This window comes from Phyllobates terribilis, unplaced genomic scaffold, assembly GCF_046119375.1.
Source record: "Phyllobates terribilis strain yellow unplaced genomic scaffold, ASM4611937v1 Scaffold_1__5_contigs__length_1240528914, whole genome shotgun sequence".
Taxonomy (NCBI): Eukaryota; Metazoa; Chordata; class Amphibia; order Anura; family Dendrobatidae; genus Phyllobates; species Phyllobates terribilis.
Genome location: NW_027362761.1, coordinates 856,185,501 through 856,204,446, shown reverse-complemented (window position 1 = coordinate 856,204,446; position 18,946 = coordinate 856,185,501). Strand labels below are relative to the sequence as shown.

Here is an 18,946-nt window from a genome sequence, read left to right as displayed (position 1 = left end):
TAGGAAACAGCATGTATATCTTATAATACTACAGCACTGAAAATTTGCAGGTGAAACACACAAACTTTTAGTGCAGCAACAAAATCTGTACAAGAAAACAGGCCAACGTTTCAGTCAAGATGACCTTTATCAGGGCCTATAAAAACATAAAAATGGAAAAAATCAAAATAAATATATTTACATAATGTACAAAACTAAATAAATATCATGCTACTGCCAAGAAATGAACTCAGCAAAGAGAATATAAAATAAAAAGGGGAAGAGAGAAGAAGAAAGAGAAAGAATGTAGTATAATGATGAGAGAAGCCAGAGTTTAACCTGAAAGGGAAAAAATGTCTAAACGTGTATACAACGAGGGGGAAAAAAGAAAAGAAACAAGAAATGAGACTTTTATAAAGAGACGGGGTGTAACTGAAAGAAAGAACCATAGGATCACATGACATATAGAGAACAATACATAAAAAAGGGAGAAAAGGAATAAAAGACGCTATAGAGGCTTATGCGAGGTTAGAAGGTATCAGCCGCATTATAGCAGGAGTATTTTGTAGGCCCTGATAAAGGTCATCCCGACAGATACGTTGGCCTGTTTTCTTGTACAGATTTTGTGGCAGCACTAAATTAAGGTTTGTGTGTTTCACCTGCAAGTTTTCAGTGTGGTGGTGTTATGATATACATGAGAATTTCATGACTTGAAAGTCTTTACAGATATTTCAGTATCTACCGAGTCTGAACAGTGGAGCAGGAAACGGTCAACTCCCTGCTCCATGTATATGGTAGACCCTACTAAAGATGGAAGAACACAGTGTGATCAACTTTTAGCTGAAAAACACAAGTATACATAAGCAATGCTGTTATTTTAACACTTTCCAAAACAACAGTTTTATCAGACATAGCACAACAATGTATTATATTTTGCCTATGGCTAAAAGAATTCTTGTAAGAGGTAATACAGCATTTTTTTTTTAACTGCCACATGACCTAAATAGATCCATACTGGTGCTTTGTAATACTGAAAACTTTTAAAATCAAATACTTTCTTGCAAGCAAAATTGGATGTCTTAGACTCAATGTGCTGACTCTGCAAATCCATAAGTGTCAGGGTAACTTTTAGAAAGTTGCCCACTTAATATTAAAATAAGTTTATCATGAGTCCAGCACTGTGGCCACACTTGGGCTCTTACTTTAACACTATTATGGGAGTACTGAAGTTGGCATTGTTATAGGGCATAGGTCCTGGCATTAAGAAACTACATCTAACACTCTGCTAATAGCTAATGCTATTATTGGGAACTCAATAGTGCTCCTATAGAGGTTCTGTTAGGAAGGAACTCTGCTTCACACACTCTTAAAGGGGCACAATAGCTGGCATTCATCAAAGGAATGTGTGTATCATTCTATGGGGCATCTGTGTGGGTTTCCTCTGGTTTTCTCCCACACTCCAAATACTGATGGGCAATTTGGATTGTGAGCCCCAATGGGGACAGTGATGATAATGTCTGTGAAGCCCTGCGGAATATGATGGTGCTATATAAATAAGAAAAAAAACGAAATACATAAATAAATGCAGCATGTTCTATCTGGCAGAAATTGTGGCGTTTTTTTTTTTGTCACTGTGGCTGGCACTGCTATAAAAATAAATCCGTCTTATGGGGTTGCTGCGACAAAGGGTATCTATAGTAAAACATCATCTAACACGAATTGCTAAGTTTTGAGAAAACTGTTGCTGACACAGTTAAGGAAAATGTGGCTGTCACTTTTATGGGGCTCACTGTAGAAAAGAATATTTTTCCAGTTCGTTTTAGATAGTAGAAAGTTCTGTTGCCCCACTTAGCTTGTGTAAGATACAGTGGTGTGAAAAAGTGTTTGCCCCCTTCCTGATTTCTTATTCTTTTGCATGTTTTTCACACTTAAATGTTTCAGATCACAAAATAAATTTAAATATTAGACAAAGATAACACAAGTAAACACAAAATGCAGTTTTTAAATGAAGGTCTTTATTAAGGGAAAAAGAAATCCAAACCTACAGGGCCCTGTGTGACAGTGATTGCAGCGAGGAGCTGGCTATCAATTAGCATGACATTGGCAGTCACGCCCCATCAACAGAGCAAAGCAAAAGAGGAGCAGCTGCTCTGTTAACGTGACGTCACAGAATCACTGGCACGAATGGTCTGTGACTGATCTGAGCCGGCAGAGATTGGTGCCAGGCACATCAGGCTGGTAGTTAGCAACTACCCGCCTGTAAGTTCTTAGGCCCGTAAGAAAAAAATAAAATGGCCTCAGATAACCCCTTTAATAATAGAACATAAACCATTCCTGTCACACTCCAACCATAAGCCAGCGCTTACTTTTTTCTTCTTGTTTGAGAGACTCTGTGACATACTTGTGATCTCAGTACCTTTGTTCAGTCGAGTAACCTGAGTAACTATGTTGTCTGAGCAGCATGGCCACATTATTCAGAGTGTCAAGAGAGCGAGAAGACACAAAGTAGGACTGCAATAAGAATGAAAACTGCAAAAATGTCTCAAAATAGAAAATGTGCTCATCTGGTTCACTGATCCGACATATATTCAAATGCTTTGTTGTTTAACATATTTCCACATTCATAATGGTAATTTCTTATATTTAAACTGGCAACGTAAATACAGACTTGCATCATTCTACAAGCTGCAGTAAGTAGATTTTTATACATCACTAGATGGTGGCCCGATTCTAACGCATCGGGTATTCTAGAATACAGTACATACCAAAAGTTTGGACACACCTTCTCATTTAAAGATTTTTCTGTATTTTCGTGACTATGAAAATTGTACATTCACATTGAAGGCATCAAAACTATGAATTAACACATGTGGAATTATATAGTTAACAAAAAAGTGTGAAACAACTGAAAATATGTCTTATATTCTAGGCTCTTCAAAGTATCCACCTTTTGCTTTGATGACTGCTTTGCACACTCTTGGCATTCTCTTGATGAGCTTCAAGAGGTAGTCACCGGAAATGGTCTTCCAACAATCTTGAAGGAGTTCCCAGAGATGCTTAGCACTTGTTGGCCCTTTTGCCTTCACTCTGCGGTCCAGCTCACCCCAAACCATCTCGATTCGGTTCAGGTCTGGTGACTGTGGAGGCCAGGTCATCTGGCGTAGCACCCCATTACTCTCCTCCTTGGTAAAATAGCCTTTACACAGCCTGGAGGTGTGTTTGGGGTCATTGTCCTGTTGAAAAATAAATGATGGTCCAACTAAACGCAAACCGGATGGAATAGCATGCCGCTGCAAGATGCTGTGGTTGCTGGTTCAGTATGCCTTCAATTTTGAATAAATCCCCAACAGTGTCACCCCCACACCATCACACCTCCTCCTCCATGCTTCATGGTGGGAACCAGGCATGTAGAGTCCATCCGTTCACCTTTTCTGCGTCGCACAAAAACACGGTGGTTGGAACCAAAGATCTCAAATTTGGACTCATCAGACCAAAGCACAGATTTCCACTGGTCTAATGTTCATTCCTTGTGTTCTTTAGCCCAAACAAGTCTCTTCTGCTTGTTGCCTGTCCTTAGCAGTGGTTTCCTAGCAGCTATTTTACCATGAAGGCCTGCTGCACAAAGTCTCCTCTTAACAGTTGTTGAAGAGATGTGTCTACTGCTAGAACTCTGTGTGGCGTTGACCTGGTCTCTAATCTGAGCTGCTGTTAACCTGCGATTTCTGAGGCTGGTGACTCGGATAAACTTATCCTCAGAAGCAGAGGTGACTCTTGGTCTTCCTTTCCTGGGGCAGTCCTCATGTGAGCCAGTTTCTTTGTAGCGCTTGATGGTTTTTGCAACTGCACTTGGGGACACTTTCAAAGATTTCCCATTTTTTTCGGACAGACTGACCTTCATTTCTTAAAGTAATGATGGCCACTCGTTTTTCTTTACTTAGCTGCTTTTTTCTTGCCATAATACAAATTCTAACAGTCTATTCAGTAGGACTATCAATTGTGTATCCACCAGACTTCTGCACAACACAACTGATGGTCCCAACCCCATTTATAAGGCAAGAAATCCCACTTATTAAACCTGACAGGGCACACCTGTGAAGTGAAAACCATTTCCGGTGACTACCTCTTGAAGCTCATCAAGAGAATGCCAAGAGTGTGCAAAGCAGTCATCAAAGCAAAAGGTGGCTACTTTGAAGAACCTAGAATATAAGACATATTTTCAGTTGTTTCACACTTTTTTGTTAAGTATATAATTCCACATGTGTTAATTCATAGTTTTGATGCCTTCAGTGTGAATGTACAATTTTCATAGTCATGAAAATACAGAAAAATCTTTAAATGAGACGGTGTGTCCAAACTTTTGGTCTGTACTGTAGTCGCGCACAGTCGGCCGCATACATAATCAGTGAAGCAGTGTTTAAATGGGTTGTGCACTACTTTGTTTAAATTTGGTGCCAATATCGCTGATTGGTCGCGGGTACTTCCGCTGCGAGCAGCCGGGAGATGACCGGCTAGCGTCAGTCATCTCCCGGCTGCATCACCGCTGACCTCCAAGCGGCTAGGGCCGCTGATCTCCCGACGGCAAGTGTGAAGGGAGGACCGGGGAGCGAGGCCGCCGGTAGGGGTACTTCTGCTGCGAGCAGCCAGGAGATGACAGGCTAGAACCGGTCATCTCCCGGCTGCATCGCCGCTGATCTCCCGACGGTGGCCTGCGTGTTTCAAATCCAATCAGAGAAGCGGTGTTTAAATTTGGCGCCAATCAGCGAACCGTGTTAGTGAGGACCGGGGAGCGGCGCTGCCTGTGCGGGTACTTCCGCTGCGAGCAGCCAGGAGATGACCGGATAGCGCCGGTCATCTCCCGGCTGCATCGCTGCTGACCTCCCATGCGGCTACCTTTGGAAGTGCATTGCTGGAAAAGGGAAAAAAAAAAAAAACTCTTTAAACTCTTAGTTTGCGAGTGTGAACGAGCTGAGTGTGCCTGGAGCGTAAGTGCGAACGAAAGTAAGTGTGTGACTTGTTTTTCAGTGACTTGGATTCAGGGCGTTTGGAAGGGAGGACTTTGGACTGAATTGCTGTCTGTATTCCATTAATTCTTTACTTTTTCTTTTTACTGAACATTCTGTCTATTGCAATCCCCATTAGGAAATGAGCTCCATTATTGACAATGCTATCCAGTGTACATCTTGCCACATGTATGCATTCCTTGAACAGCCGGTCGGGGTTGCTTATTGCTGCGCGAGATGTGTGCACGTTGTGCGTTTGGAAGCCTTGATACTGGATCTAAATGAGCAGCTGGCAACACTGAGATCCATTGACAACATGGAAAGGAGTCTGCTGCTCTCTGAGCAGCAGCTCACTGGGGGAGGGTGGTAGTCGGGAGCTGCAGGACAGTGAGGTCGCTAGTTGGGTGACAGTTAGAAGGGGGGGTACAGTGAAGAGTGCCAGGGAGGCTAGTCCTGATCTGGCACACCCCATTAAGTTTGCAAAGTTGGCAGATGAGCGGAGTGACGGTACAGGGGTAGCACTACTGCAGCAAGGCATGTCCCCTTAAAGCCGGAGGAGTGTCAGCTCCAGTAAAGAGGAAAATAGGAGAGTAGGGCAGGCCAGGCAGGTGCTGGTAGTGGGGGACTCAATTATTAGGGGAACAGATAGGGCAATCTGTCACAAAGACAGGGATCGTCGAACAGTGTGCTGCCTACCTGGCGCTCGAGTCCGGCACATCGCTGATCGGGTTGACAGATTACTGGGAGGAGCTGGTGAAGACCCAGCGGTCATGGTGCACATTGGCACAAATGACAAAGTTAAAGGTAGGTGGAAGGTCCTTAAAGATGATTTCAGGGAATTGGGCTGCAAGCTGAAAGCAAGGACCTCCAAGGTGGTATTTTCTGAAATACTACCGGTACCTTGTGCCACGCCAGAGAGGCAACGGGAGATTAGGGAGATAAATAAGTGTCTCAAGAACTGGTGTAGGAAGGAGGGGATTTGGGTTCCTGGAGAACTGGGCCGACTTGTCAGTTGGCTACAGACTCTACGCTAGGGACCGGCTGCACCTTAATGGGGAGGGTGCAGCTGTGCTGGGGGAGAAAATGGCTAGAAGGTTGGAGGAGTGTTTAAACTAGGGATTGGGGGGGAGGGTATTCATTTTATAGGTGGGGAAGATAGTGCAGATAGTGACCTGGGCACAAATAAAGAAATTGGGGGTGGGGTTAGAACAGTCAATAAAGTAAGAAGGAATAGAGGTACAGAGAGATACATAAAATGCATGTACACTAATGCCAGAAGCCTCACCAACAAAATGCAGGAATTAGAATTAATTTGTTGGAAAATAATTATGACATGGTAGGGATATCTGAGACGTGGCTGGACGAGAGCCATGACTGGGCAGTTAATTTACAGGGCTATAGTCTGTTCAGAAATGACCTTACAAACAAGCGAGGGGGGGGGGTGTGTTTATATGTAGAATTGTGGATATAGGTGAATCTAAGGAAAATGTAGAGTCCCTGTGGGTGGAGATAAGGGGAGGGGGAAAAAATAATAAATTACTGATAGGGGTTTGTTATAAGTCTCCAAAAATAATGGAAGTAGCTGAGAATATCCTCGTAAAGCAAATAGATGAAGCAGCGACTCAAGGAGAAGTCATTATTATGGGAGACTTCAACTACCCTGAAATACATTGGGGGACAGAAACATGTAGTTCAAGCAAAGGTAATAGGTTTTTGACAACTATAAGAGACAATTACCTTTCACAACTGGTTCAGGACCCAACCAGAAGGGGGGCAGTGCTAGACCTAATATTAACCAATAGGCCAGACCGCTTATCAAATATACGAGTTGGGGGTCACTTGGGTAATAGTGATCACAAAATAATACGTTTTCATGTAACCTTTAATAAGATGTGTAGTAGAGGGGTTACAAGGACACTAAACTTCAGGAAGGCAAATTTCCAACGGTTGAGAGATGATCTTAGTGCAATAAACTGGGACGATATCCTGAGACATAAAGCTACACAAAGCAAATGGGAGACATTTATTAACATCCTGAATAGGACCTGTGCACAATATATACCCTTTGGGAATAAACATGCTAGAAATAGGAGGAAACCACTATGGCTAAATAGAGCTGTAAGGGGCGCAATAAGTGACAAAAAGAAAGCATTTAGAGAACTAAAGCAAGTAGGTAGTGATGAGGCATTAAATAAATATAGAAAATTAAATAAATTATGTAAAAAAACAAATCAAGGCAGCAAAGATTGAGGCAGAGAGAATCATTGCCAGAGAAAGTAAAAGTAACCCCAAAATATTCTTGAACTACATAAATAGTAAAAAACTAAAAAATGATAGTGTTGGCCCCCTTAAAAATAGTCTGGGTGAAATGGTGGATGAGGATGAGGAAAAAGCCAATATGCTAAATGATTTTTTTCAACCATATTTACACAAGAAAATCGCATGACAGAAAACATGATCAGTGATAACAAAAATGCTCCATTAAATGTCACTTGCTTAACCCAGCAGGAAGTACGGCGGCGTCTAAAAATCACTAAAGTTGACAAATCCCCGGGCCCGGATGGGATACACCCGCGAGTACTGCAGGAATTAAGTAACGTCATAGATAGACCATTATTTTTAATCTTTAAAGATTCCATAATAACAGGGTCTGTACCACAGGACTGGCGTATAGCAAATGTGGTGCCAGTATTCAAAAAGGGGACAAAAACTGAACTTGGAAATTATAGGCCGGTAAGCTTAACCTCTACTGTGGGTAAAATCCTGGAGGGTTTCCTAAGAGATGCTATACTAGAGTATCTGAAGAAGAATAACCTCATGACCCAATATCAACATGGGTTTACGAGGGACCGTTCCTGTCAAACTAATCTGATCAGTTTTTATGAGGAGGCAAGTTCTGGACTGGACCAAGGAAATGCAGTGGATGTTGTGTATATGGACTTTTCAAAAGCTTTTGATACGGTTCCACACAAAAGGTTGATACATAAAATGAGAACAATGGGGATAGGGGAAAATATATGTATGTGGGTTAAGAATTGGCTCAGTGATGGGAAACAAAGGGTGGTTATTAATGGAAAACACTCAGACTGGGTCTCAGTTAACAGTGGGGTACCACAGGGGTCAGTATTGGGCCCCCTTCTTTTAACATATTTATTAATGACCTTGTAGGGGGCATACAGAGTAATATTTCAATATTTGCAGATGACACTAAACTCTGTAGGGTAATCAATACAGAGGAGGACAATTTTATATTACAGGAGGATCTATGTAAACTAGAAGCTTGGGCTGATAAATGGCAAATGAGCTTTAATGGGGATAAATGTAAGGTAATGCACTTGGGCAGAGGAAAAAAAATGTATAATTATATGCTTAGTTTTGCCCAGTGTTTTACAATTGTCACTGAAAAAGACCTGGGTGTATTGGTGAACGATAAGCTCACGTTTAGTGGCCAGTGCTGCAAAGGCAAATAAAATAATGGGATGCATTAAAAGAGGCATAGATGCTCATGAGGAGAACATAATTTGACCTCTATACAAGTTACTAGTGCGACCACACTTAGAATACTGTGTACAGTTCTGGTCTCCGGTGTATAAGAACGACATAGCTGAACTAGAGCGGGTGCAGAGAAGAGCGACCAAGGTTATTAGAGGACTGGGGGGTCTGCAATACCAGGACAGGTTATTACACTTGGGGTTATTTACTGTGGAAAAAAGAAGGCTTAGGGGTGATCTTATTACTATGTACAAGTATATGAGGGGACAGTACAAAGACCTTTCTACTGATCTTTTTACTCTGAGGCCTGAGAAGGGGACAAGGGGGCATCTTCTACGTCTGGAGGAAAGAAGGTTTAATCATAATCACAGACGAGGATTCTTTACTGTAAGAGCAGTGAGACTATGGAACTCTCTGCCGCATGATGTTGTAATGAGTGATTCACTGTTAAAATTTAAGAAGGGCATGGATGCCTTTCTTGAAAAGTATAATATTACAGGTTATAAATACTAGATTCCTTGATAGGGCGTTGATCCAGGGAACTAGTCTGATTGTCGTATGGAGTCGGGAAGGAATTTTTTTCCCCAATGTGGAGCTTGGTGTTTGCCACATGGTTTTTTTTTGCCTTCCTCTGGATCAACATGTTAGGCTATGGGTTGAACTAGATGGACTTAGTTTTTAAGGTTGAAGGAAGACTATGTTACTATGTTACCGTCGGGAGATCAGTGTGAAGGGAGGACCGGGGAGCGGCGCCGCCGGTCATCTCCCGGCTGCATCGCCGCTGACCTCCGTGCAGCAGATGAGCCGCTAACGGCCGCCATCTTGTTCTGAAATCCCGCGTCGCTGATTGGCCGCGACCGGACCAATCAGCGACGCGGCGCGGACGGACAGACAGACGGGATAAGCCAATTATATGGTAGATATTGGAAAAATATTAGAATAGAATAGGTTAATGTAAATGACACGGACACTTATGGAAATATGTAAAATCCTTGTGGGAGTGTAAAACCAGTCTACTACTGGGATCAGGGAGGAATGTTTGCGGCAGATTGGCTCATGTCTCATGGGAATTTGTGCTGCTTGTTGTATTAACAAAGCACAAACACTGGGCTGACTTCATGTTCCAGCATTTGGGTGTCCAATATATATATATGGCTTTTATTATCTTATTAATTTGTATTCATTTATTGATCATATTTCGGTCATATACATGAACTAATTAAGGAATCTTTTTAAATGACTTCTGGAAATATATATGTAAAGTACATTTGTAAAAAAATTGTTTCAACAAGTTCTGATCTTTAGCAAGCATGGATGCTGGGGCATAATGGTGTTTATATCCTCTGGTCCTATGTATATGTCAACTGCTTCCGAATTGCCCATAGACTTTAAACATCTGGGTGGTCCCACTCCTAATCTGCAGTGTCGTTCTAAAACATCATTGCATAAGAGAGCAGCTACACACGATCATGTAGCTGCAAAAGTGGAGATCCAGCTGTCAGACGGTTTATTACCATGTGTGCCTTCTCCATTGTTGTATACACAGGGTTAAAGATTACGGTGTTAGCAGTAATAGGAAGCAACTGGCACTTTGTCCTCCATAAAGAGCGGTCATGTGTTCACTGTGTATAGCAAGGGAGCAGGAGCTGTTGGGTCATAGGAGACCAGGACAGCTCTAAGCAGCCAGGAGGCTGCATTTCCCTTCTAACCAAGGGTAATATACCAGCAGGATTTAACTGTTCCCTAAAAAGGTCTTTTTTAACCTTACAGTGGGCACTATGAATAAAATAAGTGAAGAAAAAAAAAAGTAAAAAGTAGATGACACTGTCAATCTAAATCACTGTTACTAGCACCCCTACCTTGGGTCCAATTTATAAAAATATTTATTTAATATTTTTGTAATCACATGTATTCTTAAAAAGGGGGAAAAACAGACACTTTTTTCCCTTCGTTTAACAGATACCGCCCAATATCTTCAAAAATAAAAGATGGAATATGACAGTGACAATAAAAACGAAGCCCCATGTATCACAAAAAAAAAAGCAGAAATTTCTTGATATCTGAATGACAAAAATTTGTACAGCTCTTTAAACCGTATGTACGAAAAGGTCTGAAAATATGCCTGGTCCAGAACGGGGGTAAATGGCTGGTCTTGAACTGGTTAAAAAAGCTATTCCCTCTTTACCTTTTGCTCTAATTGGTATCTGTTTGAACCTGATTACTTTTTTTCCCAAACAACTTGTCAAAAATCATTGCCAGTTAATATTCTTATGCACAACCCGGAAAACCATAATAAATCAAAGAAATGACATGTTCATTTTTCCGTTATATAGAAATTATATTGACACAAGAATTACACTCCTACTTAGAGACATACACAAAAAAAGAACAAAAATGAAGATTCTAAGTCGTATATAAAAAAATATATAATTTTTTACTGTATGCCATATGTAAAAATATGTTTTTTATTAATTAGCTAAAATTCTCTTTTTTATATATATGATATGAAATAAAAATAATCTTTTTCAATACATTCATGGCTGAAAGTGTTGCCAGCTTTGAAATGGTTCCAGAAAATGAAGTATTTCTCCCAGAAATTTGTGTCCATTGGAACAACAAAAAAAACTGAGGAAAAAAAGGCAAATTTGACATCATGTCACACAAAACCGCAAAAATGGGCCAGACAAAATTGTGGTAATCAACTTTGTTTCACCCATGTTGAAGTAGCCAGCAAACCCTCAGCTTGGATGAAAAAGCACTCCTGCTCAGTGATAACGATAGGGAAAGGTAGGGATATCCACATAGTCTCCTGACATCACCCCTGCATTACTACAAAATACCAGTGATTGTCTGTCTGCTGTCTCTAACATTATGTCCTCCCTCTATCTAAAACTGAATCTGTCGGAAACTGAACTCCTCGTATTTCCTCCCTCTAACCTACCAATACACAATATTGCCATTTCCATATGTGGTTCTAACATTACTCCCCTACGGCATGCCAGCTGTCTTGGGGTTATACAATGCTGCTCACCATTATTGGCACCCCTAAATTTTTTATATAGACTGTACAATATCTTCAGAAATAAATGGAAATGTACCAAACTTAAATCCTCAAATTTGGGGGTAAAAAGGGGGGTGCATCTTATAATGCAAAGGTACGGTATTTTGCCTGGGGGGTGGCGTTGGTGGAGCGGGGTCACAGATACAGGAGGTTGGCGGTGGCTGTGGCAGGAGTGTGGTGATGCTGCGGGCCCCGTACTCTCAAAAGAATTCAGCGGTGAGCGGAGGTTCCTTCTCTCTATATAGCCCTGCGGTGGGCTCTGGGAAAATGGCCGCCGGAGCATGCGCAGATTGAGATCTTGGGAGACGAGTGGGGCCCGCAGCATCGCTCCACTCCTGCCACCGCTCCAGTCCTCCTGAATCAGCGACCCTTCTGAGAGGACTGGGCCCGCAGCCTGCAGCATCCCCCCACTCCTGCATCAGTCGCATGTCTTGCCTTTGCAAAAATTTATAAGAATGGAAACCACAAAACTGATGGTCCTGTATCCTCAGATATTTGAATTTACATAAATTTATAATATGTTCTCCAGCAATGAAAGTATATTCACAATCTTCTGGTTGCCTCTATTTTAGGGCCAAGGACTCTGTTAAACATTTTCAAGTCTATCAGTGTGGGACATCAATCAAGTTCGGATTCAATGAATTCTTATCTGTAAAAGATTTTATCGAACATTTTGCTAATCAGCCTTTGATTGGAAGCGAATCAGGTATGTTACAGTGGATCTAGTAATGTTTTTTTGTGTTGGTACATTCTATGGTTCTCACGTCTTAATACTCCACACAGTACAGTGATTATTCTATCTGCAATACTACATCTAGTGAGGTTGAAAGGCTTTGTAAAGGTCTGTTTACACTGTGCGAAACACAGTATTAAACGACCTCCAACCGGCAGCGTGCTTCAGCTCCAACCGGCACACCCCATTTCAGATGTGCACTGAACAATCTATTACTATATGCTGCTATTGTTCTTGGCAGCGTGAGTCCTGTTTACACATCATTTTGTCCAACTTATGAACATTTTGCTCGCTGGTTGGGTGATCAGTAGGCTGTTTAGACTGCATGATTATTGGGAAACAAATGTTCTTAGATGCAGTCGTTCATGATAATCGCGCAGTATAAATGGGCTTTAAGAAACTTGTGGACACTACTGTGAGCAGCCTGTGTGGCCTAAACATGCTACCATGGTCTACAGCATCTCCGGACTTGTCTCCCACTGAGCACATCTGGGACATCATTGGTAGGCGATTGTAAAGGGAGCTGCCAGCAGTGGATCTTTATGATTTACAACTATTAATAATCTCATTGATAGCAGCCAAGTCGTGTTGTTGTGTCTATTTCTGCACATGGCAATCATACTTGATATTGAGTGAATCAAGATGTTTTCTAAATTTTCTTTCCAATTTTTCATCATTTTGTATATCTTAAGCATGTCAAGTTCCAGTATTTATAAGCCAAAATTAGGAGTGGTTCCAAGATCCAGAACATGAGTGAAACTTTCAATTGTAACATTTTGCTCCTGATTTTGGCGCACATATTTTTTTTATATCAGTGATTCATTATTATTTAACGTGAATAAGGCCGCTTTTATGGACAGAACTTCTAGGGCACATTCACAGATCAGTCCCTATATTTTATGGTGTTATTCCTAACTAGCTATTGAACCCATTCTACGCCCGGGTGGCGAGCATTTTTATTGGTATATGGTCTCCCATGCTGGTATGTGCTGCCCCCCTCTTTGTATTTGTGCTGCCCCCATCCTGTCCCCGCCATCCAATCCTGGTATGCGTGGCACCCCTCACCCCCAATCCTGGTATGCGTGGCACCCCTCATCCTTATCCTGGCGTGTATGGTATCCCTCATCCTGGTATGTATGGTACCCCATCCCTCATCCCTATCCTGCTGTGTATGGTATCCCTCATCCTGGTATGCATGGCACTCCATCCCTCATCCCCAATACCGGTATGCGTGGCAGCCCTCATCCCCAATCCCGGTATGCATGGCACTCCTCATCCCCAATCCCGGTATGCGTGGCACCCCTCAGCCCCAATCCCGGTATGCGTGGCACCCCTCAGCCCCAATCCCGGTAAGCGTGGCACCCCTCAGCCCCAATCCCGGTAAGCGTGGCACTCCTCACCCCCAATCCCAGTATGCGTGGCACTCCTCACCCCCAATCCCAGTATGCTTGGCACCCCTCACCCCTCATCCCAGTATGCGTGGCACCCCTCATCACTATCCTGGTGTGTATGGTATCCCTCATCCTGGTATGCATGGCACTCCATCCCTCATCCCCAATCCCGGCATGCGTGGCACCCCTCATCCCCAATCCCGGCATGCGTGGCACCCCTCATCCCCAATCCCGGCTTGCGTGGCACCCCTCATCCCCAATCCCGGCATGCGTGGCACCCCTCATCCCCAATCCCGGCATGCGTGGCACCCCTCATCCCCAATCCCGGCATGCGTGACACCACTCATCCCCAATCCCGGCATGCGTGACACCCCTCATCCCTATCCTGGTATGTATGGCACCCCTCATCACTATCCTGGTGTGTATGGTATCCCTCATCCCGGTATGCATGGTACCCCATCCCTCATCCCGGTATGCATGGCACTCCATCCCTCATCCCAGATCCCGGTATGCGTGGCACCCCTCATCCCCAATCCTGGCATGCGTGGCACCCCTCATCCCCAATCCCGGCATGCGTGACACCCCTCATCCCCAATCCCGGCATGCGTGGCACCCCTCATCCCCAATCCCGGTATGCGTGACACCCCTCATCCCTATCCTGGTATGTATGGCACCCCTCATCACTATCCTGGTGTGTATGGTATCCCTCATCCTGGTATGCATGGTACCCCATCCCTCATCCCCAGTCCCGGCATGCGTGGCACCCCTCATCCCCAATCCTGGCATGCGTGACACCCCTCATCCCCAATCCCGGCATGCGTGGCACTCCTCACCCCCAATCCTTGTATGCGTGGCACTCCTCACCCCCAATCCTGGTATGTGTGGTACCCCTCACCCCCCCCCCAATCCTGATATATGCATGGCCCCCTCATCCCTTTCACACTGTACACACATACAAAAAAAATAAACAGTTAGGCTATGTGCCCACGTTGCGGACCTGAAGCATATTTTTTACGCTTCTCCCTGGCGGGAAAATCGCATGCGGATATTACATGCGGTTTTCCCGCCAGGTAGAAGCGTTTGTGAGGCGTCTTTGCATGCATTTCCGCATGCGGGTTATCAAGCACTTCTCCAAGCATCACTTGGAAAAGTGCTTGACAACTTGTTCAGAATGGTAAAAAATAAAAAAATAAACTTTATACTCACCTTCTGATGCATTCTCTGCCCCGTCCGGAGGCTTGAGCGGCTCACGCTGTTGTGTGCAGGACCTGCGGTGACGTCATTGAGTCATGTGGTGGGTCACATGACTCAATGACGTGGCAGGTCCTTCAGACAACAGCGCGACGGAGGGAAAATATCAGAAGATAAGTATAAACTTTATTTTATTCTTTTTTTTGCAGGTTCTTTGGTACCCAGGTCTGGATGAGAGTCTCCTCTCATCCAGACTTGGGTACCATCCGCACATTGATTCCGCTGCGCTTCCGCAAAATTAATGAACATGCTGCGGATTTTTGACTGCAGCATATACGCTGCGGAAAAATCCGCATCATGGGCATTGACATTGCGGAATGCCATTGGGGACCATGGGGTGCGGATATACATGCGTTTTTCAAGCGTTTACGCTGCGGAAATTCCGCAGCATATACGCTTGAAAAACGCTACGTGGGCACACAGCCTTCTACTCACCTTTCTTCTCTGTACTCCAGAGCTGCTGCGTCCTCTCTGCCGGAGGCCGGGGGAGGAGTGCGGTGCCGGAGCACCGCGATGCCCGGCGCCATTTTGCTGAAGACACACTGTAAATATGTCTTCAGTAAAATGGCGCCGGATAGCGCAATGCGCACGCGCCAGTCTGATGTCTTCACTCCGCTCCCGGTCTCCAGTGAAGAGAGGCGCTGCGGCAACGCTCCTCCCGGTCCGGTAAGTATGGCGCCGGAGATTGCGGTATGTGTTCAGTGTCTACGCATATCGCGCGATCTCCGGCGCCATATACTCCTCTTACCTGTAACGGCTGGATGCCAGCTTGTCTGGAGCCAGACTGCGTGTCACGCATGCGCAGTCTATCGAGGTTTCAGACAGAGACACACATTCCACCTTATATTATAGATGTACACACAACAACCCATTCTGAAAAATTACTGGAATGTTTAGATTCCCACCTTGGATAGTTGTTGGGCAAATGTTTGATGGGCCAGTAGCTATTTTCTCCGGCTTCCCCGTACTCTTTGGGGAAATAGGAGTAAGATGATGTCGTCAGACTCATCTTGTAGTGGTTTATCTACCTGGAGAACAAAAGGATCCAATTTTAGCATTCAACCTGCCTGACGCTTCTTTCCACTTACATTATCTATTGAGGGTGGCTCAGGAGACCCCCATGCACATTAGATGGCCGGTCACCGCAAAATTAAACATTTAGTTTGCTTCTTATTTTTAATTCATATTGGGTATATGAACTGTGAAAGCTCCTGGTTCATGTATCAAACGTATCCATGAGCCTCCAAGCAACCAGAATACATGAAAATAGTGTATTTTTTGGCATATGCTAGAACCCATTTCTGTATCTGAAAGAATAGACTACTACACTTTTCTATACTGAGGAACACAAAAAAGGTACACTGCCTAGAATGTGGTTCATTATAGTGCATAAACCGGAGACTTTAATCAGAATTATACGTTGGGTAATACTCCCAATGTGATCAGAGTCTAACAAGTGTTATTTTTGTTCTTAATGTACTAGCAGTTCAAGCCACAGACCTTGCATTAATTACAGATGTAGTAATCTATGCAAACATCCTTGTAAACCTGGAGCAACAACTACAGCAATACACTCACTCAGAAACGAAATTCTTTACAACTGGTGTCATCAAATCCTTATCCACAATTATGAAGCCTGTTTAACCTGTCATGATGGATGAGCCAGGCAGTCTTGTATTTAGTGATTACATCACACTTCGGAAAAAGGTAGAAGCTCTTTAAAGGGGGTGTTTGAGATCAGACAAAATTGCAAGGAAGTACAGTCAGTCTGATTGGGCTACTGGGCCTTTGTGACCACCGACACTGGACGTACTGGAGCAGATTTACTATGGCAAATGCACCAGAATGCTGACATTTATTAGTCTTTTCTAGAGAAGAGGCCATAGATAAATATAGTGCTAAAATAAAAGGCACCAGATTTATAAATAACAGATAACACAAAATAGAGCAATCTAACTGCTTATTCCTAGGACAGTCATAGTGCTATTGTATCTCAGTTTAAAGGTAACCTGTCAGCTTCCCCAGACTTCTAAACCGCTCCCATGTCTTTATGCAACCCTTAATAAACTTTCAAACAATCCCCTTTTGGTGGCTCATTGCTTTGTCTATCACCATGAACACATTTTTATAACTGTGGTGGTGATGATATGCTAGTTAGTGGGTGACTAGTCGTGGGGACATTGTTTTCTCCTGTGGGCGTGATTGACAAGATCTGCCAGAGCGGCGTCACTGCTGGATCTTTGGAAGTCTCTGCCTCCTTAACACTGCGCAGTAAGCTCGGTGTACGCACCCCATGTTCATCAGCGCACTGCACATGTGCAGGGAGGCAGAGGTGACGCAGGACTCAGCTGCTGCTTCCAGGCCTGCAAATCTCGTGGCTGGCTGAGTCCTACGTCACCGCTGTCTCCCTGGGCAGGCACAGTGCGCCGATGAAGCTAGGGTGTCTATTCCTATTTGTAGTGGGCATAGTCGGGGAGGCAGAGTTTTGTAATGAATTGGTGACGACATCAATCTTGCAAATCATATCATTAGTGTGAATGAGGCCAGAGTCACAGCAGCGTATTTTCTCTCATCCGAGAGAATTGGCCCAATTATGCTAATCACACTCTGATCAAACTCTGAGTTTGATCAGAGTTTAATTACAGTGTGGTCCCATTTTTTTCAGACGAGAAGAAGATGGTAAAAAAAAAAATAAAATTCTCCTTCTTCTCTATTCTGTCAGTCCATGAAAACCGCACCACACTCGGATGTCATCCGAATGCAGTCCGATGTTTTCCACAGACTCATTGACTTACATGGTTGAGGAAAAAATCGGACATGTGCACAGCCCCATAGAAAAACATTGGTTCGAGTGTGGTCCAATGTTTTGTCAGATCGCTCTCAGTCCGAATATACGCAAGTCCCTTTAGTCTGGGGAAGAAAACGTCTATATCACTAGTCACCCACTAACTAACATCACAGTAAAAGTTATAAAATCGTTTTTTATGGTGATCGGTAAAGCTATAAGCCATCATAAGGAGCCTGTTTGGAAGTATAATAAGGGACGAATAAAGACATGGTAGGGGGTTGGGAAGCCTGGGGAAACTGACAGGTTCCCTTTAACTGTTCGTACATCAGGCATATCACTTGGACCTCCCCCCGGTTCTACGTAGCAGAATGTAGATTGCAGGGGATGTGGTCTTGGGGTTACAATACCCATGTCTGAATGATCACTCAAACTGGAATTAAATGAGTAGTTATCTCTCAGACAGCTACACTCTTTGCACATCGGTCAGTCATTGGATCCTTTTTGCATTGTGATACATCTGTGGTGAATACTGGTTGTCTAATTTCTGAGAAAAGGGAAGAACATGGTTTATCACAGTGTTACACAATGCTGGAAATGTTTCTGCACAGTAGCAAGTTCTTTAGAAGTTTAGAAAAGCATGAAATTACCATTACTAGTTCCTAACCGTACTAACCTTTTTATTTCTTTATCTCTACTGTTTTGCTATCTAGTTGTCAGTACAGGGTATTAGTTTGTATCAGCACACAGACCGTTATTGGAGCATACCTAGAATGCCCTAAAAACTGGCAATATGGTCAAATAGCCTCGGGGTGCTTCAATGGACCCTAGGTTGTATGGCCAGTTCATGGTATCATATAGGCTCTCAATCACATTGATCGTGGTACTTAATGAATTAAATCATGGAAATTATAGAAACTTCTGAGCAGGGTATATGTTGCTCCAATCACTGTATTAATTTGTTATGTCTTTAGGACAGAAATGGAATATAATATGAGATTTTACAACCGACAACAAAATGAGGAGAGATCTCAACTGCAAAATTTCTCTGATTAAAAAACAAAGTGAATGATCAGTCTCTAATCAGAGCAATATAGTCTACATTTACACGTTTCATTGTTTCAGCTGTGTAACAGTCCGGTTTTTCTCACATTTGTCATCTGTTTTGCCTCTGTTTTGTTTTTTTTCTCATCTCTTTTTAAAGATCAAAGGGGGTAGACTAAACTTTTTTTAGCCTGTGCCCTTATTCATCAA

General features: G+C 43.3%; 1 protein-coding gene across 2 annotated transcripts in view; it reads left to right on the top strand.

Annotated features, from left to right (window-relative positions):
* Positions 1-18,946, top strand: part of DAPP1 (dual adaptor of phosphotyrosine and 3-phosphoinositides 1) — a 122,382-nt gene that overhangs the window by 64,172 nt on the left and 39,264 nt on the right. For both annotated transcript variants that reach the window (XM_073638687.1, XM_073638676.1), the window contains exon 3: positions 12,105-12,238. In XM_073638687.1, the coding sequence (XP_073494788.1) occupies positions 12,105-12,238 (134 nt within the window). The remainder of the gene's footprint in view (positions 1-12,104; positions 12,239-18,946) is intronic.